At 44.8% G+C, this 21,431-nt stretch overlaps 1 protein-coding gene across 1 annotated transcript in view; it reads right to left on the reverse strand.

Annotated features, from left to right (window-relative positions):
* The window catches only part of LOC126199508 (mucin-5AC), an 846,751-nt gene that overhangs the window by 17,989 nt on the left and 807,331 nt on the right, over positions 1 to 21,431 (reverse strand). The window contains exons 15-17 of the mRNA XM_049936430.1: positions 7,582 to 7,901; positions 1,897 to 2,158; positions 474 to 806 (exon numbers count right to left, since the gene is read on the reverse strand). Coding sequence (XP_049792387.1) covers positions 474 to 806; positions 1,897 to 2,158; positions 7,582 to 7,901 — 915 coding nt within the window. The remainder of the gene's footprint in view (positions 1 to 473; positions 807 to 1,896; positions 2,159 to 7,581; positions 7,902 to 21,431) is intronic.

Genomic DNA, 21,431 nt, shown 5'->3' on the forward strand with positions numbered 1-21,431 from the left:
GCTGCCCCGGCCACCACATTCTCCAGATCTCTCACCAGCCGAAAACGTCTGGTCAATGGTGGCCGAGCCACTGCCTCGTCACAATATGCTAGTCACTACTCTTGATGAAGTGTGATATCGTGTTGAAGGTGCATGGGCAGCAGTACCTGTACACGCCATCCAAGCTCTTTCTGACTCAATGCCCAGGCGTATCAAGGCCGTTATTACGGCCAGAGGTGGTTGTGCAGTGGAAGATTTCTCAGGATCTATGCACCCAAATTGCTCGAAAATGTAATACATGTCAGTTTTTGTATAATATATTTGTCCAATGAATACCCGTCTATCATCTGCATTTCTTCTTGATGTAGCAATTTTAATGGCCAGTTGTGTCGAAAAGGGAAGTGGGAATGATAGTGATACCTCAAACTCCCTCCTCCAAATGCAGCATGGCAGCATGTGGAGTACAGAACTGTACACACTGCAAGCGTCTGTACCTGTTGTTGCGGTTGCAGCGGGTTGAGCGGGTTGAACGGCGCCAGTGGGTTGAGCGGGTTGAGCGGCGGCTGCGGCGCGGGCGCTTGCGGCGCCACCGTGGCGGTGCCGTACTCGAACTCGGTCTTGCTGACGGTGGCCACGGGCCGCCGGATCGTGCTGAAGACGGTGCTCTGGCCGTCGTACACGGGCACCACGTGCGAGTCGAAGATCGTCTCGATGCGCAGAACGGGCCGCGACGTGGTCACCACCTGCGGCAGCGCCGCCGCCGCACCGGGGTTGAGGTAGCGCAGCAGAGCCAGCTGCTGCAGCTGCTCCGGAGTCAGCTGCGGCTGCGGGGGCGGCGTCGGCAGCGGCTGCAGCTGCTGCTGTTAACACGGTAGGCCCCATTGGAAACTCTCACACCCACAGCGTTGCTGTTTTACGTTAGTCGGAGGAGGACAGATACGTGGACGTCATAGAACAGCTGGAAACGTTTTACTCTCTGCAGAAGAATGAACTTCACTTGTAATGAACAAATGGAACTGAAAAACCGTCTTGTCAAATTTCAGGGTATCTTTTTAGAAAGATAATGCTAGTCATCAAGGCCATTTGCTTGGGACTAGATCTACGGCATTTACAGATTAGTGATTATTTATGATAATGGTTGTTCATGAGTTTCTGCTATTTTTTGATCCGATGATGGTTGCCTTTAACTGCCACTCCAGGCGTCTCTGCATGGTTAATCACCATTAATAAATCTTATATTCCTGATATTTTGCTGTTTTTTGAGCCATATATGGTGACTGAGATACACCTACTGATCGGTTTTATGTAATACGCAACGCCTTCATATACCGGGCACGTGATTTTCACATTCTCCCGCTCGCTTCGCGCAAACTATTAATCCTACGTTTTCGCTGGAGGCCACGTTTTTTCGAGTTATTCAAAAGAAACGTATTTGAAGGTTACTTTTGAACAAGTTACTTAATAATTCGAAAAGTACAACCTCTGGTGAAAGAGTAACCGAGGACAAAATTTAACTATGTTAAATTCCTTACAAAAAGGCTGTGTTCATTCTTTCCGTAGAAGTATTTGTTTGGGTGTAGCGAGTGAGAGAGTATGAAAATCTTGGGCGAGGTATTTGAAGCCGTTGAAGGTTGCATAAAACCCAGCGGTAGGGGCAGCTGAATCGCCCTGTATATCTAAATCTTGCTCTTAAACGAGGCTGTATGTATTGCTTGTAGTTTTACTACAATTTTGGAACGTCCATTTTACCTGAAATTTTTCTGTATTCATGACGTTTGCATAACAGAGGCTGGATAGCCGATTGAACATTAAAGAATTGTAAGAGCACTTCCAGCATTAGCTTATAGTGTGACACAGTGTTGTTTCTATGGTGTTTATGGGTCGAGGTAGCAGTGAAGGTAAGAGTGGCGTGCTCACGTTGTTGGCGGCGTCGAGCAGCAGCGCGGGCGTGGGCGCCTTCTTGGGCCGCGCGTGGTCCTCGCGGCTCAGCTGCCCGTCCTGCTGGTGGTTGTCGGACAGGTCGAGCTCGAGGTGCAGCTCGGAGCCCGCCTCCTCGAGGTGCGAGCTCAGGTCGGTGAGCGCGCGGCTCGCCTCGAACTGGAAGAGGTGCGTCGGCGGCAGCGTGCGGGTCGCAGTCACGTGTCGAGTCACCTGGTACGACTGCACCAGCGTGTACCTGCTGGCAGGCCGAGTCCGTCCGTTCACCCAGCAGCTCTCTCTCATTCAGGGCACTACTCGGACTATTAATGTTGCTATCCACTACTTAGCTCTATCTTAAAACAAGGAATTCGTTTTCAGTATTCTGTCATATCCCCTTTCTGATAATAAAACCATCATAAACGAGTAAAGATTCAAAGTCTTTTCTGTGTATTTGAGTGGTTGTTCGGGCAGACGGCCCTGATCAGTACCCACAACAACACTGCTGCGCCTTTACCTGAGACGGTTCCATTCCTTCAGCTGTCCTTGCAGCAGTCTGTCGCGCTAGTTTACAGTACATTGTGTATCTAGCAGTGTATTTTTATACTTGATGAGGTTCTTACCACATTACTAACAGGTAGTCGAATTAAGTCGGGTGATGCTGAGGGAATTAGATTAAGAAATGAGACACTTAAAGTAGTAAAGGAGTTTTGCTATTTGGGAAACAAAATAAGATGATGGTCGAAGTAGAGAGGATATAAAATGTAGACTGGCAATGGGAAGGAAAGCGTTTCTGAAGAAGAGAAACTTGTTAACATCGAGTATAGATTTAAGTGTCAGGAAGTCGTTTCTGAAAGTATTCGTATGGAGTGTTGTCATAAAAAAAAGAATTGCTAGCAGCCATAAAAAGCTTAACAACCAATGACATTCGCTTTAAGAGAAGCCTAAAGGATTTATTGGTGGCCAACTCCTACTCCATTGATGAATTTCTCAGTAAAACCAACTGATTATATATATATATATATATATATATATATATATATATATATATATATACTCATGGAAATGGAAAAAAGAACACATTGACACCGGTGTGTCAGACCCACCATACTTGCTCCGGACACTGCGAGAGGGCTGTACAAGCAATGATCACACGCACGGCACAGCGGACACACCAGGAACCGCGGTGTTGGCCGTCGAATGGCGCTAGGTGCGCAGCATTTGTGCACCGCCGCCGTCAGTGTCAGCCAGTTTGCCGTGGCATACGGAGCTCCATCGCAGTCTTTAACACTGGTAGCATGCCGCGACAGCGTGGACGTGAACTGTATGTCCAGTTGACGGATTTTGAGCGAGGGCGTATAGTGGGCATGCGGGAGGCCGGGTGGACGTACCGCCGAATTGCTCAACACGTGGGGCGTGAGGTCTCCACAGTACATCGATGTTGTCGCCAGTGGTAGGCGGAAGGTGCACGTGCCCGTCGACCTGGGACCGGACCGCAGCGACGCACGGATGCACGCCAAGACCGTAGGATCCTACGCAGTGCCGTAGGGGACCGCACCGCCACTTCCCAGCAAATTAGGGACACTGTTGCTCCTGGGGTATCGGCGAGGACCATTCGCAACCGTCTCCATGAAGCTGGGCTACGGTCCCGCACACCGTTAGGCCGTCTTCCGCTCACGCCCCAACATCGTGCAGCCCGCCTCCAGTGGTGTCGCGACAGGCGTGAATGGAGGGACGAATGGAGACGTGTCGTCTTCAGCGATGAGAGTCGTTTCTGCCTTGGTGCCAATGATGGTCGTATGCATGTTTGGCGCCGTGCAGGTGAGCGCCACAATCAGGACTGCATACGACCGAGGCACACAGGGCCAACACCCGGCATCATGGTGTGGGGAGCGATCTCCTACACTGGCCGTACACCACTGATGATCGTCGAGGGGACACTGAATAGTGCACGGTACATCCAAACCGTCATCGAACCCATCGTTCTACCATTCCTAGACCGGCAAGGGAACTTGCAGTTCCAACAGGACAATGCACGTCCGCATGTATCCCGTGCCACCCAACGTGCTCTAGAAGGTGTACGTCAACTACCCTGGCCAGCAAGATCTCCGGATCTGTCCCCCATTGAGCATGTTTGGGACTGGATGAAGCGTCGTCTCACGCGGTCTGCACGTCCAGCACGAACGCTGGTCCAACTGAGGCGCCAGGTGGAAATGGCATGGCAAGCCGTTCCACAGGACTACATCCAGCATCTCTACGATCGTCTCCATGGGAGAATAGCAGCCTGCATTGCTGCGAAAGGTGGATATACACTGTACTAGTGCCGACATTGTGCATGCTCTGTTGCCTGTGTCTATGTGCCTGTGGTTCTGTCAGTGTGATCATGTGATGTATCTGACCCCAGGAATGTGTCAATAAAGTTTCCCCTTCCTGGGACAATGAATTCACGGTGTTCTTATTTCAATTTCCAGGAGTATATATATATATATATATATATATATATATATATATATATATATATATATATATATATATATATGTTGTGTGTGTGTGTTTTCCCACAAACCACTTTGCTGTCGTTATATTTTGTTTACACTAATTTACACTTAGAACAATAGAACCATGAAAAATGCTACAGTGAAAAGCATATGAAGTTTTCAACGAGAGTGTAAAATACGTCTACAGGACCTGGCGGCCCTATCGGAACCGACCAGCCGTCTCCTCACCCTCCTCCTGTTGTTTCATTGGATGCAGTGTGGAGGGTCTTCGGGTCAGCACACTGTTCTTTCGGCCATCGTCAGACTTCTTGACCTGGAGCCGCTACCACTCGGTCAAGTAGCCCCTCAGTTGGCATCACGACGCTGAGTGCACCCTGTTCCAGCCCTCCCAGCAAGGAAAAAAGAATCCGTAACAGTATCAGGAGTCGAACCCAGGTCCTCCACATGGCAGCCAGCCGCACTGACTACTCAGTTGCAGAAGCTATCAATACGTGGGGGAAAACTGTGGCCTGGAAGTTTGTGTTTTCCTATGACCATATACATCTGTTAGTGAAGTGTAAGTATAAAGTACCATACACCGGAAAAAGAAAGATTTACTTCATAACGGAGTATATGGGTTGTGATAGACTCTTCCTGTGAATCAGAAGAGGTACAAAAGTATGAAGCCATATCTAGCAATAGGTAGGTTGCCTGCGGCTGGTTGAATTAACTCACTGTTATTGTGACTTAGAAAGGAGGAGCTGTACAGATGTGAGGACTGATTTTTTACGCACATTCTCTCTCCCGCTGTTTCCACATGAATACTGTTTTACAATAAATTAGCGGCCTTTACAAGCGAATGGTAGACGTAGTTATAGAAAAGTAACAGTTTATTGTGTTCTGGAAATTAATAAAATTTAAATAATCTATCACTGAACACTTCGAAAAAAGCTGAACTTGATCACTGAGACCGGAACGTCTTTTTGCACTTTTAGCAACAGTTTCTGATAAATTAATAATTTTCCACGTTTCTCTGAAACGTTATTTGAAGTGTGTTGTAACGTCCTCCCCTACAGACCGTGTAAACTCTAGTATTATTTGCCTGGAAATTGTCGGGATATGGCTCGGTGAGTCGAAGTGAGTCACTTGTGGAATTCTAGGAGAATTCCCTTGCGGCTTTTTCACAAAATGATACTTTCGTGTTCTGAATGAAGTACCTCAAGAAGGCAACTTAAGTGGAGTTCTACGTTACATACATGTACGAGCCGCATACGTTGTTAAGGGGCAGCACTTAACGTCACACTATCATCACGAGTAAAACGTAGCAACAGTCTTACATGCTTCTCACTGGTTCTCGAAAAATATTACGGTACTGTGTCCTTCTACAACAGTTGGCTACCACAATAAAACTCTCTCGTGTTTGTGTGTGTGTGTGTGTGTGTGTGTGTGTGTGTGTGTGTGTGTGTGCCGACGTCGTAATGTCTCCCAAGATGGCCATTTCATGTGGGAAAGGACCATGCGTGTGCACCATTAAGGCTTCTCAAGAAACAGACGATTAATCTTGGGAATGAGGCCGCAGTATGGAGACAGGGAAGCCTCTGAAGCCACAGCGCCGCCTCCGCTTGCTCCCACAGACGCTTCTCGCAGCCGCGGCTTTTTCTCATGTTTCATTCCTCATAAGTTCTCAGGGCTACCGTACCCCGTGGAGAAATGTCCGCCGCTTTGCGAAGTACGAATGATTCAGCCGAGTAAAGTAGCTGCGAACTGCAGCTCCAATCGCAACGGTCAACATGTCACACAGAGTATGACGCTGGTCACGTAGAGGGAGCAAGAGTACCGGGTCGAGAAGGAGTTTCCAGGAACTAGTGTCTAGTTGATGAATGAAATGGATAAAGCTGGGGGAAATCACTAGCGCCGTTTTCCAGTTAGAACAGTAATTTCTCTAATGTTCTGGACCGTGAGGAATTCTTCACTTGTCAGGTGTTTCATCGCCTAAATGCTAGTTTAATTTCAGAGAAATGGGCACAGGAAAAAGTTTAGAGCAATGACAGTATACCACTGTGCTGTAAGAGTCCCGCGGATGACAGCCAAAGGGCACCTGTTGTGAAATGAAATGGCACCACAGACTATCAAAATGGTTCAAATGGCTCTGAGCACTATGGGACTTAACATCTGAGGTCATCAGTACCCTAGGACTTAGAACTACTTAAAGCTAACTAACCTAAGGACATCACACACATCCATGCCCGAGGCAGGATTCGAACCTGCGACCGTAGCAGTCGCGCGGTTCCGGACTGAAGCGCCTAGAACCGCTCGGCCACCGAGGCCGGCCGCACAGACTATCACTGTTGGTTGTCAGGCCGTGTGGCAGACGAGAGTCAGGCAGGTATCGCACCACATTCCGAAGCGTCTCCAGGCACATCTTCGGGCTGGGATCTCACTGACTGGAGTAGAATTGTCTTCAGTGATAAGTACAGCTTCGAACTGAGCCCCGATGACTCAACAGACAACGGTGGGATGCCATCCTGACCGTCACACGCCAAATGGCCCGACAATCAGGACTCGTGGTCTGGGGTGCCCTCTGGTTGTGACCCGCTGTATCCTGACAGAACAGCTGTACGTCGCCGATATTCTAGCCGCTTTATGTTGCCCTTCATGGAAAGGCATTCCGGGCTTACATTTCAGCAAGATAATTCCCGGTCGCACACGGAGAGAGTTTGTACAGCATGTCTTCGTGCTTACTAGACCCCAACTTGGCCAGGAACATCAATGGATCTCTCCCGAATTGAGTACGTTGTGGAGCATTATGGGCATGATCCTCGAACCACCTCATGATTTTGTCGATTTCACTCGCCAGTTGGACAGACTTTGGCACGTTTTCCTCAGGAGGACATGTAGCAGCTCTATCAATGCCAAGGATAAAGACTGCTTGTACAAGGGCCAGGGGTGGATCAACGCTCAATATGTGCAGCTCGTTCAGTTCAATAAATCATTCAATTTTTCTGAAATTGTGCATGTACATCACATGAACCGATTTCCGCGAAGCAATACATTTGATGGAAAAAAAGAAAGGAAGAGTAATCTAGAACAAAACATCGTAGGCGTTGCTGTGACAAACGTATAGAGAACAGTAAACGGATGACTGGGCTGAGACGACATGAAGTAGGGCTGTACACAAGCGACAAGAGGTGCTGCGAGGTGTGCTTACCTGGTGGTGTTGCCGGCAGGGGCGACGATGGGCAGGACGTGCGTCTTGAGCAGCAGCGTGGTCGTGCTGAAGGTCTCGGTGGTGGTGTGCAGCGGCGGCGTCTCGGTGCCGGGCGACAGCGTCAGCACGGGCAGTGTCGCCATGCCCGCCTCCAGCGGCAGGCTGCCTTCCAGCGAGAGGATGTTCTCCGGCGCGGGGGCGGGTGCCGCCGTCGGCACGCCTCCAGGCGCAGTGCCGGGCGCCTCCGTCTTGCTGGGCTCCAGCAGGCGCTCGAACGTCGACGTCACCGTGATGAAGCGCGTGTTGCGCACCGTGCCCACCTGTGCAACGAGACAAACAGACCTCACCGCTATGCCGGTACCTCCGCTTTTGTAACTTGTAACCATCCTACCTAGGCTGATACCCTTCTTCCTTACTGAACCGATCGATACCGGCCCCTCTGTTCACAAATCTTCTAATACCACTTCGGTCGTGTTCCCTCTTTACGTGATTTTTGCAGGGCAGCTTGGTGTTTTATTGTACTTATCTATTATTTCCATTTGTTTATCTCATTTCATATTTATGAGAATTGTATGTATTGTATGTTAACCGGGGACCTAGAAACGACAGAGAGGCTTCGTCCCCGCCGCAGCCGCTGTGGTTCAAAATCCCACGACGACTACCGCAGTCCACTTCACTCCTCCGCTGCCCCACACCGAACCCAGGGTTATTGTGTGGTTCGGCCCCCGGTGGAACCCCCAGGGAACGTCTCACACCGGACGAGTGTAACCCCTATGTTTGCGTGGTAGAGTAATGGTGGTGAACGCGTACGCGGAGAACTTGTTTGCGCAGCAATCACCGACATAGTGTAACTGAGGCGGAATAAGGGGAACCAGCGCGGATTCGCAGAGGCAGACAGAAAACGGTCTAAAAACCATCCACAGACTGGCCGGTTCACCGGACCCCGACAGAAATACGCCGGGCGGATTCGTGCCGGGGACCAGGCGCTCCTTCTCGCCCGGAAAGCCGTGCGTTAGACCGCACGACCAATCGGGTGGGCATTTATAAGAATAGTCGATATTCTTTTTATGTAGGTATATGTCCACTCCAAAAAGTTAGTAATTCTAGTACTGACTTCTTTTTCCGTTTCAACCTCTTTGGAGCACGGTAAATCAGTCATTTTTTTGCGTTGTTCCTTCCATCATGCCAAGTATTTCTTCATTCTCTCTGACCTCCACCTTTCATCTTCCGGAATGATGGATTTCCACTTCATTTTAAATGCGTCTTGGAACCTTACTTTCTCGTCTCTAAGTATTTATCTGAGCTTTTCCATGGACTAATAACTAAACTATAATTTTTAATTCTCTTAGGTATTTTTGAGTTTCCGTAAACGAATTAGGTTTCGTTATACGGTTCTGGAGGAAATAAAAAATTCTTTTAAAGTGCCTATTAGAGTCTATTTTGAGATGTCCGTAAAGATGTAGTCTCCTTTGTCGCATACTACCTGAAAGTTTTTCAAACGTTTTTGTAGTCTTCTACTTGCTGTAACTTTTTTTCTCCTAAGCTTTTTCTTAAAAATTTTCTTTCTGTTAGTTGTAATTGTTCTATCCGGCCTATGCGATTCATGGTTAGGGTTTCTGCCGCAATGAAATACTTAATTTTTGACCCCCAAACGGATTTCTTGTTCCACATCTCTTTTGTCCATTGAATTGGCAGTTCAAGTTCATTTTTCCTGGATTCATGTCTGAAAAAACAGTAAACTGCGGCAACTATAGCCATTATGAAATACATTAAATGTATTCACATTTACGAACATGGACTACCATTAGCTGTATAATGGAATGACGACACTGAAAATTTGTAGCGGACCGAGACTCTAACCTGGATTTCCCGCGAGAGTGTTACCATTTCGCTTTCCACCCACGATTGACGACCAGACCCAAACTTCCATATGTCGTCAACCACCTGTCCACAACCCGTATTCGTACATCCATTATGTATATTCCAGTACACTGGAGACATTTTACTAGAATGTAGCTTGCCCGATGTGGGCAGATAAATACGACACTGCATTCATGTCCGAAGAAACTTTGCGTCGTAATTCAGAATAACACAGGCACTTGTCTTACCCCAGTTTTTATTACTAGCAAATGAAATGAAATGAGCGTATGGCAGTGTTGGCTGGGAGGCCCCTTCCGGGGAAGTTCGGACGCCTTATTGCAATTAGGCGACTTGCACGTCGGTGACGATGAGGACAACACAACACCCAGTCCACGGGCGGAGAAAATCTCCAACCCGGCCGGGAATCGAACCCGGGCCCGCTGCATGGTACGCAAGCACGTTACCACTCAGCTAAGCAGGCGGACTATTACTAGCAACTTAAATAAAAATGGATAATATGATATAACTTGTAAAGTGAAAATACTCTAACGTAAGAAGTTATTGTATGAATACACATTTTGTTGATAATACCGTAAAATCACAGACAACGTTTTGTTTATGTCTAAACAGTGAAAATATGTATCTTCGTTGTGAGATTGTTCTCGGCGTGCAAGGTGAATAGTCGTGGTTATGCTCCGGTTCTGTGAAGTCATGGCGTATGAACGAATCTGAATTGAAAAGTGATGTGAATGAAACTGTTTAATTGTTATCTAAAGTCTGCCATAATAATGTTTGTGTTCAAGAAAACATCGTAATAAACATACAACAGCAAACAATTGGTTTTAAGTCATTTCATGAAGCAAACCCAGACCTCCTTATTGAACAGTAACGAGTAGATAATTTCTGCCCGTGGACTATTGTAGCCGTCGGAAAAATAAGTAGAAACTGAGTTTTTATATAACTACCACTGAGTGGACTATGTTGCAGGACTATCATGATTCAGTGAAATGTCATGTCAAAAATTTTGTCGATTATTGTCACTAATAACGTAGTGGTGGGATAGTTATAGCATAACTATGTTCCAGTTCAAAGCATTGCGCGTTCTTACCGAGGCAGACACAAAAAATGATCAATGAAGAAGCCTTATGTGCTGTAGTGTCGGATTGTTGTCAACGTCATTAGATGTATTAAAGAACGCAAGACACTGAATGGATCACTGTTCGGTGCCAGTGATGGGCGGTGTAGATAAGATCAGCAAGTCATCTTCAAATCTATGTTGGGAAAAGGATCAATACAAAAATTACTTTAGGGTTACACTACAGCAATGTCGGTAACTAATTGTTCTTCCTTCATGACCGCAGTTACGTAGAGCATTATTTTTAAAGAAATTTCTGGTGTTCGACACGTAGTTGCTATTCGTTAACTTCGCACAATCATGATTTACAGCGCTTCTCAAATATAAATTGGACCATAATAAAGTGCACAGATCAAACAGTATAGAGCATTTGCTTTTCTATTGTGTCCTGTACTGTATCCAAGTGAGGTGACCCAGCAGTAAAACATTGGACTCGTATTTGGCTCGAATCCCTCTCCAACAATCTAGGTTTAAGTTTTCCGTGATTTCCGTAAATTACTTAAGCTGAACGTAAGGATGTACACTACGTGATCAAAAGTATCCGGAGACCTGGCTGAAAATGACTTACAAGTTCGTGGCCCCCTCCATCGGTAATGCTGGAATTCAGTATGGTGTTGGCCCACCGTTAGTCTTGATGACAGCTTCCATTTTCGCAGGCATACGTTCAGTCAGGCGCTGGAAGGTTTCTTGGGGAATGGCAGCCCATTCTTCACGGAGTACTGCACTGAGAAGAGGTTTCCATGTCGGTCGAAGAGCCCAGGCACAAAGCCGGCATTCCAACACATCCCAAAGGTGTTCTATAGGATTCACGTCAGGAATCTGTGCATGCCAGTCTGTTACAGGAATGTCACTGCCATTTAACCAATCCGCCACAGGATTGTGTTCTATAGGATTCACGTCAGGAATCTGTGCATGCCAGTCTGTTACAGGAATGTCACTGCCATTTAACCAATCCGCCACAGGCGATGCATTATGAACAGGTGCTCCATCGTGTGGCAACATGCAATCGCCATCCCCGAATTGTTCTTCAATAGTGGGAAGCAAGAAGGTGCTGCGATAGTGCCACGAAAAACAACAAGGGGTGCAAACCCCCTCCATGAAAAACACGATCACACAATAACACCACCGCCTCCGAGTTTTATTGTTGGCACTACACGCGCCGGCAGATGACGTTCACCGGGCATGCCATCGGATCGCCACATTTTGTACCGTGATTCGTCACTTTACACAACGTTTTCCCACTGTTGAATCGTTCAATGTTTCCGCTCCATACACCAAGCGAGGGGTCATTTGGCGTTTACGGGCGTGATGTGTGGCTTATGAGATGCCACTCGACCATTACGACCGTCTTGAACTGTCGGCGTTCTCTGTCAGTCAAGAGACGTGGTCGGCCTGTACGCTTTTGTGCTGTACGTGTCCCTTCATGTTTCCACTTCACTATCACATCGGAAACAGAGGACCTAGGGATGTTTAAGAGTGTGGAAATCTCACGTACAGGCTTATGACACAAGAGACACCCAATCACCGGACAACTTTCGAAGTCCTTGAGTTCCGCGGAGCGCCCCATTTTGCTCTCTCACGACGTTTAATGACTACTAAGATCCCTGATATGGAATAATTGGCAGTAGGTGGCAGCACAATGCACCTAATATGAAAAACCTATGTTTCTGGTGGTGTCCGGATACTTTTTATCACATAGTGTACCTTGGAAAGGACAGAGCCGATTTCTTTCTTCATCACCAATTCGAGTTTGTGATCCGTCTGCAACGATCACGGCGTCGACGGGACGTCAAACCCTAACTCTCCTTCCTAGTTGATTCTAGTCGAATTTGACACCGGCGGCATTACTAACAGCCTTAGTAGGTGGGCACTTAAGTGCCCTCCTAGTAGTTTCTCAGTCTTTGTCGTGATAAATGCTGGTAACAGCTCCCCTTAAATTCTTCGGCAGTACACAGGGCCGAACATGAGTCCTCTCTGTGGCAGTCGCACACTGAACGCTAAGTATCCCAGCCGGGCAGTAAATGTATACATTTTATGAAATTTACTGCCACGTGACACATTTGCATCGCATGCTATACCAAAATACTTGTGAAAGCCTCGGTAGGAGACCTACGAAACAGAAACAACGGGAACTTCCATCCGAAGGAAAGCTAAACAAACACGCTAATGAAACCAGAATCTACTTACACGAACAAGTTGTTAGCAGTAAATTATTATTGCCAATAACTGGGGCTACTAGTGATATGAATTATGAGATCAGATTCAAGTTCGTATTAAAAAAACAAAAAACAACAAGAACTATGACAAAATGCGTAACAACATACAGCAAACGAAGTAAGAGTAAGGAAAAGCAGGCTAATAGCTTTGGGTCATTTGTATATAACAAATGATAACAGGATAGCAAAACAGAGCTTTAGGCAGCCTTTTAAAAAGAAAGCAGGTACTGCGGGGGTAACAGATGTTATAAAGGGATATGTGGGCCTATTGTGAAAAATAAGGAGAAACAAATAATTTGAGATATATGTTCTGCTGATATTGGAAGGATCCCGTGGTACTAAAAGAACGAGAATAGCAGTGAAGTTGTCCTATAGAACATAAAGAAGCAGAGAATGTCTACGCGAAAGAGAGCAGTCGACGAAAAACAAAAGTGACGTGTAGGCCTAAGAAGTACGTAACAAAAACTATAACGTGTTAAAAAACAGAAATAAAAATGAATTACAAGAACAAGATCACCTTTTGGTTTGCTAAAGATTACAAGAACTTCCCGAGATTGCATTTTGTCATCTTCTTAGCGCTAGTGCCATTAGAGACGAGACAGTTTGACCAGGCGGTGAAAGGAGAGCGAAGAATCTCACTACGGCCTCCAACGGCAGGTTTCTCCACTTTGCCCGAAGCAAGGGTAAGAGAACGACTGCAATCAGAGCTGACAGTCATTATTTGGGAATTTTCATGTTAACGGCAGTGTGAAGGTGTTTCGCTTCTGTGTATGGTAGTGACGTAAGCATTTGATTGTAGTACAGACTCTGGACCGTAATAATAATGCCTAAGTTAATGAACACCTTCGAGGACCTCACCCTGAAAGTGATGAAGCGTTGCAAGCAGATGTGAGGTTTTGGCTCCCTCAACGAAGTCAAACATTCTAAAGTTACAGTATGTACATACTGTAACTCCCGTTGAGACAACGTATTCGTCTCCAAGGTGACTATGTTGAAAAATAAATATGTAAACATGAAAAATCTAGATGTACTTTTTAAAAAAGTCTTATGTGCTGTTTCATTTTATTCCTTCTCTCCTTCATTGGCCTCAGTAACTCAGACATAGAGTAAAACTCCTCCTGCATCACTGTCACTTATGCTTGAATGATACACTTTAGTCGCTATATTCATATATTGTGAATCAATGATGATATTTTGCGCGTAGCAAGAGATCCTTTCCAACCCCCTAGGAGTCTCTCCGCTGTTATTGTCATATGATGTTGTCCATCAAAACGTAAGTTCGAAAAAGCGAATTTTACTGAAGTTTGTGGTTTGTACGTAGAATACAGTACCCCATCACTTTCTGTACATCATGCACCGAGTCAGCTGTGATTAAACATCTCCAAAGGCAGGATTCTACGCTGGGCTTGACACAACAACAGGAACCCTCCAAAAACAACGCTCATTCAGCACTCCTCCAGCTTTGCTTCGACCATGACAGCATCCTCCTATAAATAAAACAATTTAAGTGTATTATTACTCGCACTTCGTGTAGGCACGATGTCTAAAGAAGAGCTAAATGAGCTCAAAACATGTCACCGTGTTGTACATCAAAATTGAACAAAACGTCTATTGCTGAGTGTTAGAATATAATACGTAATAAAAATATTATAGTGCTGAGTGCAGGCAAAACGTAATACAGAACCGAACGGCACTAAATGAGCAAAAGGGACAAGGCAAACTGGTGCTAATTTCACAAGAAATGACGTATACATACGAGGGAATAGAACTTACGTACATAATTATACCGTTTAAGGATGTGCCTAGGACGCGCAGAGAAACGATTAATGTTGCACCAACTCTCTGTTAATACAGTAATTAATGACGAAACATGACGTCCAACAAACCGAACAGAATCGGTAGCCCGCTATTAAACGACACGCCCACACGAATTAATATCATGTCACGAAGCCGTCGTGACATACGAGGTACATGGAATGAATACGTTCGTATCGGCAAGAACCACCCACGACAGAACACCAGAGATATGTGTTCTCTGAATTCGTGACTGACCTTGAACTTTACTACCGAATATGTTCGACCGAGAAATTCGAACCAACGGCGAACGCAAATTCAAGGCTAGTACGCCACGATACCATTGTTAGTCGGGTCACCACCTCGAAAGCAGGATTTCTCCGAAAATAATTCATTCATTCATATGACATTAAGAAACAAGTTACTGATTAAACCTGTGGTATTGTATTGAAGAATATGTGCATGAATCCCAGAGATCCAGTAGTTGTCAACAGGGTGGTCGGAAATTCGGAAGTGAAAGATGAATCAGGTAAAGAGATTTTATGAGATCAAAATTATTTTCAGAGTAGAGGAAGTTTGCAGAGCCTTAAACTGACAAAACGAAGAAGGAATATGTGGGGACGAAACAAATACGATTCGTTTTACTGATTGCCTCTGGTGTACATGAACATCAAAAGAAAAATATGAAAATTACCCTCAGTAATAAGTGACTGATACCACGTACAGTACTCAAAGAAAACTGTATAAGCAGACAGTAGAGACGTAGAATCGATAAGTAAGATTTTTATTTGTACGTCATTTGACTGGATTGCGAAAGAAATAAATGCAAGCGAAGAAGTGTCTTTGAGCTCTTTTTCGGAACTGAACAGAATTCTGAAAACGAAAATATCTAAAATAAAATATCTGAAAATTGAGCAAAAGTTAAGATTTCTTATTTCCCCATATTCTAGGACAAATTTGGAAAGATAATTAAAGCCCAAATATAAAAAATAGGAAGTATCAGGTTTCCTGATGCCAGTGTAATTCTGTGGCAGACAGCAAACGACTTGGAAGAACAGTGCAATGCAATTGAGTCTTGAAATGAGGCTGTAAGATGAATGTTAATAACAGTAAAGGAAGGGTGATGCAACGTAGGCGAATTAAATCAGGCAACGCTAAATGAATTAGATTAGAATGAGAGACAGACACTTGGAAGAGTTTTGTTATTTGGGCTGGAAAGTGACTGATGATGGCCGAAGCAAAGGGGATATAAAGTGCACACCGAGTACATCAGGAAAAGTTTTTCTTCTAAAAACCAATTCATTAATGTCTATTATAAATTTTAGTCCTAGAAGGTCTTCCATGATGGTACTTTTCTGGAGTGTAGCATTATATTGAAATGGGACGTGGAGGATAAACAGGTCAAACACGAAGACTCTAAAATGCAGTGCTATCGAAAAATGCTCAAGATTAAATGGATAGACTTATAACCGATGTGGAGATACTGCATCGAAATGGCAAAGAATATATTTTTGGCACATTTTGAGTAAAGGAAGAGGTCGGTTTGATAGGACACATACTTACGTTTCAAGTAGCTGTGAATTAGGTAATGAAGTGTGGAGAGCAAAAGTTGCAGTGGCCGACCAAGGCATGAATAGAAGAAGCAGGTTCAAATGTATTTATGTTGCTGTAGTTACTCACACAAGAAGAGACTTGCACAGAATAATCTAGCGTGAGGAGCTGCATGAAACCAGTCTTTCGACTGAAGACCTCAACACAAATAAAACGTATATTTGGAAACTGATGGACGTAACTTTGTGAAGGGGCGAAATGACTACGACGAAACAGAACTATGTGATACTGTCAACCTATAGAACGTTAGTGAGGAGACTGGATGCTGTTTCATCTTGTTCCTGAGGTATTTTAGCACGGAAGTACTGAAGTATGTACGGTGAGCATGTTTATTACTCGACTTTATCTCATTTTTTTCATAGCAGACGTGATACGTCACCATCAAATAACATGTGGACTGACGACACGAATGTGAGTGAGCTGACTTTCATTAGTCTTGCAAGAAATAAACCACCCCATTACATGGATGAAAGCCAGTTCCACAGTGTCATCCAGTTCGAAAAATAAAAACGAAGTAACGAAAAAGTACTAAGATGTCCAGAGAAATAAAACGAGTTTGCCTTGAAGATGTGGCATGGATAGTTAAATAAGAAACGGCGTAATTACCAGTATTAGTCAAACTTTAGTCTGTGTGAACAGATAACTTGCTTAGGTTTTACAGCGATCATTAGAGCTCAAAAATGCAGCAGCTGAGAAGAGACCTGGTCGTAAACGACAATCAGTTCTCCGCATCGCTGTTTTTATAAGACCTTACGATGGCTGTAAATCTGGAATAGGTTGTCTGTTCAAAGAAAGTGAAATTCAACAAACAACGCTAGTTCCGCAGTTTATCTGGAGAAATAATAATAAACCGGACTCAGTATTTTTATCCAAACGTAATAAGTACCATGCAGTATTTTCTTCGGCTCATTAATATAAATGTTGATCACATGGAATCTGTATGCTTTGACAACAGCGCCTTCGAAGAAACAATAGCATGTAACTGACTGTACCGATTTGCAACTTAAGAGCACAGCGCACGCAGCCGCAGCTCACAGTTTTTGCTCGCTACGTCTCTCTCCATGTTGCAAATCAGTTCTTGAGGCAAAGGTTTAGCTATGGAAACCTACGACATTTCACAAGGTGATAATTTCAATGAGAACGAAATCGTTGCTGACTTGAATTTAGCGTTTGAAAGCAGGGACTTGATTTTCAGAGTAACCTCCAGCTGCCATCCACTGCACCAATTGTCTGCCCTCTTTAGACAATCGCTACGGTTTCTCAAGTTGCGACATAGTCGTGGCAAAAATATGCTGCCATCCAGGATGGCACTTATACATTTATTCCATTTTATACCAGGATTTTAATTTCTGGGTGTAATGATCATCTTCAGACCTGACAACGCTCCATTTTCTAATGACAACGAGTCAAAATGGTTCAAATGGCTCTGATTACTATGGGACTTAACATCTGAGGTCATCAGTTCCCTAGAACTTAGAACTACTTAAACCTAACGAACCTAAGGACATCACACACATCCATGCCCGAGGCAGGATTCGAACCTGCGACTGTAGCTGTCGCACGGTTCCAGACTGAAGCGCTTAGAACCGCTCGGCCACAGCAGCCGGGGACAACGAGTCAACATGTAAAAGTTGAGTAGTTAAAGTAAAAAGACAAAGGTACACTTGTACAAAAATAAAAATGGATATACGTATGTCTTTATGTTTCACATACCTTCCTAAACAACGGGACCTACTTCAACTAAACTTGATACCCACATCATTTATTGTCTGCAAAGAATCATGGTTGTGGTAAGAACCGTCCACCTATCAAAGAGATGACGGTGAGGTTTAGAGAGCAGTGTAGCCCATGATGTGAGAACACCCATACTGTAGTCATCCATTATTTAAGAATGAGAACACTTACAAACTTAGAACGGACTTAACACATAATTTCAAAGATTTACAAAACTTTTCGCTCAGACTAGTCCCACAAAATGATGAACGGAAAAACAATTATCGCTTACTACATTTTCGCTGTTCACGTAGTAAAATTGTCACACAAAGCAAGACGCTTTAATTTTATTATTTCTTTCCTATTAACAGTATTATCGACACATTCTCCAGACTGCGTTCACGTATACCACTGAATGTACCAGAAAAATTAGATCAGTGTACCACTCTTAGTTCAGGAAATATGACGTTGTAAACATTGAATTAAATATTACCGAATTATGCAAACGTTCAAATTTATTACTTCGTTGCTACTCACTCTATTCGCAACATATTTCCCAAATAGTATTCACATATGCCACTGAATGTATCTACAAAATTGTATCTTTGGTGGAAGAAGGAGGTTGGCAGGTATAGGAGCAGGAAGAAACGGACAGAGAGTAGAGGATGGAGTAGGGGGATTAGAGAGTGGTGGTGGTGGAGATGGACAGATAGAGAGGGAAGGAGAGGATGGACTGGAATAAATACGTACCCGCGCAATACTGGGTACTCAGCTACTTTTGCATAAATACGACGAAGCTTGTTTGGCTTGTCACTCTGAGTGTACCATTATTTCGGATGTGATTACATAACTTGGTGTTCTCAGGTCTGACATTGCTCATTGCTGACCGAAATTAATAACCTGGTGCAAATTTTTGTCATCCGTAACTGGGACAAATACGAAAATACTCGCTACAGCTTCTAGCGTTACAACCTCCCTACAGACCACAGCATCGTCTGCCGACAGCCTCAACGTGATTCCGACGCTCCATTTACGCATTACATGATATTTTATTTTTTTTGCAGCTACGTGAAATTTAAAGGCTCTGATGTTTTACGAGTTATTCTATCAGGTCCAACTTCCCCTAAAGATTAGATTCGATCGCTCATAAGGGAGGGGTCACAGACACGGCCAACCGATTCGGCTCATATCTGGCAATCAAATACTCTAAGGTATTTTGGCTCAACATCCTCCAGACTTTTGAAGAAGTTGCATCTAAAAATTACTGTCGGTATTATTATTATTATTATTATTGTTTTTATTACTGTTATCACTCTTGGTGGCAGTAGCAGCAGTAGTACAACCTCTGCCAGTGTTAATTTCTCTAGTTAATAGTCAGTATTATTTACTCACATTGTCACAATAGACGCCCAGATCATTAGAATATTATTTGCCAGATTAAAATTGTTATTTTGAGGTAAATTTAATTTGAAAACGGTCTTGTATGTATGCGACCCTTGTCCGATGTCACAGAGGGCCTGATGATTCCAATCGAATAACATTAAATAAATACATAGAGTAAATAATGTTCTCGGCACGCAATAGCCTCAGAATTATCGGGACCGATAGATAGTAGCATTTTTCTCCGACATATACGGGATCAGTCTCCTTGGAGTCTTTCGTGCTAGCATGTTTCAATATAATCTTCTCCGCTTATTACGAGCCGCGTCACTTCGAATAAAATACTAGTACTTTTAGAAAGGTGTTTCTACCGTCTCATCGTCATCAGAAGTTAAAGTCACTGACTGCAGGGGCTGGCAAAGTGTTCTGCTTATACAGAAACGAAGGCAGCGCCTGGAACCTTCTAGAGAGGGTCGAAGTGACGCGTGCGCGGAACTCAAGTTGGGATCTTGTGGCTGATATGTCCCGCCGCGGGACCAAGGTGCACAAGAAAGACCGACCGTGGCACGTACGTCACACCACGTTCCACTGCTTGGTCTGAGGAGTGTCAGTAACCCCAAAGGGAGTGAGTAAGTATTTCAGACAAATTTAATAATTGCGCGTTTAAACGCGTGCAAGCTCTCGATCGCACACGACAAAGTTAAAATTGCTAGTGGGTACCTTTCCTGTTACATGTAGATTCGCCGTGGGCCCCGCACAGAGCCTAGTAGTAGGGCGAACAAGCTGACTAGTGTGACGTCACAAGTTCGTTGCTGGGCCCTTATTACTCTTGAGCCCGCGCGGGACTGAATGACTTCACGTGGGTCGAGGGGCACCTCTCCCACCTCCCTACAAGTGTCAGGACTCCGTCTTTGCTTGCGCTCGATGTCCAAAGACCGTGTCCACTCCCTGATAAGTGCGTATCCCTGATTTCTGTTAAAACTGTTGCCGTTTATTCTAATTTCTGGCGCTGCCTTTGAACAGAATTTCAATACGAAGATGTTTGAGCCAAACTTTCGTCTTTCCTAATAGTATTTCACGCCCTTTTGTCAGGCAATTTTCAGCCACGGCCTAATTGTCAAGTTCGCTTTTTTTCGCTTTTTTTTTAAACTCGTGAATGCTTTGCATAATGAGCAGCAACAGCACGAGCAGTTTGTCCTCACAGGAGATATTACACACGTCAAGAACTCGAAGCCCTATATTGTCTTTAATGGGGCATAACATATCTGTTATTTTGGATGTCAGCCGGAACGCTGACGTCAGTCCATGTCTCTACAGCGCGCACCATGTCTTGCTAGTCTTTGCTCCACTGTATGGTAGAAACGCAGCAGGCTTAGCCTCTTCCGCCAACTCACGAGGTGTCTTTCATCAGTGGCACCTTAAAACTTTAGCAATTTATCCCTCGCTGTCACAAGTTTCCCCGAACACGCTCTTCAGATGCTAAAATACAGGGTTAACGACAAGCTACATCCTGTGTCACAACCGATATTATGAGATGGCGGGTGGCACAGCCTTGGGATCCCCAGTGTCTCCTGCCGTCGCGACTTGGTGGAGCACTTTGAGAAGCAAGGAATTCTGCTGGATGGCGTCCATCTCGCCTCCTACGGCAAGATGGCGATATCTTCCTGATACGCCCTCATGATCAAAATGCACTGCATATATTCTACGGCCACATGAAAAGCGTCACCACAACATTAAATTTACTGTAGAGGTGTAGAGAGATAGCCAGGTTCCGTTCTTGGATGTGTATGGTGGCACGATTTTGCCACCAAATATGAATAATTTTGATGTTCATATTTCATATTTACTGCATTTTTAGATGGGGTTATCGAATTTTTAATCATTTACCGGTTGATACTGGGTGGCTTTATACTAACATGTCTGTGGAGTTGCGTGCCTTGAGGATAATGTCACGCTGACTGTGATAGCAGGAAGAAAGAGGTCCTAGAAGGCGGTGCAATGGGCTCCTCGCTGTGAGCGTGAAACTGCTGTGAAAGAGTTGAGGGCGAAGCGATGCTTAAAAAAGCGTAAAATCTCAGACACTGCAGGTTATAAGCGAAGCCACCAGCCCTTTTAGCACGGAGGTAAGTGCGAGGAATCCC

This window comes from Schistocerca nitens, chromosome 8 (assembly GCF_023898315.1).
Source record: "Schistocerca nitens isolate TAMUIC-IGC-003100 chromosome 8, iqSchNite1.1, whole genome shotgun sequence".
Classification (NCBI taxonomy): Eukaryota; Metazoa; Arthropoda; class Insecta; order Orthoptera; family Acrididae; genus Schistocerca; species Schistocerca nitens.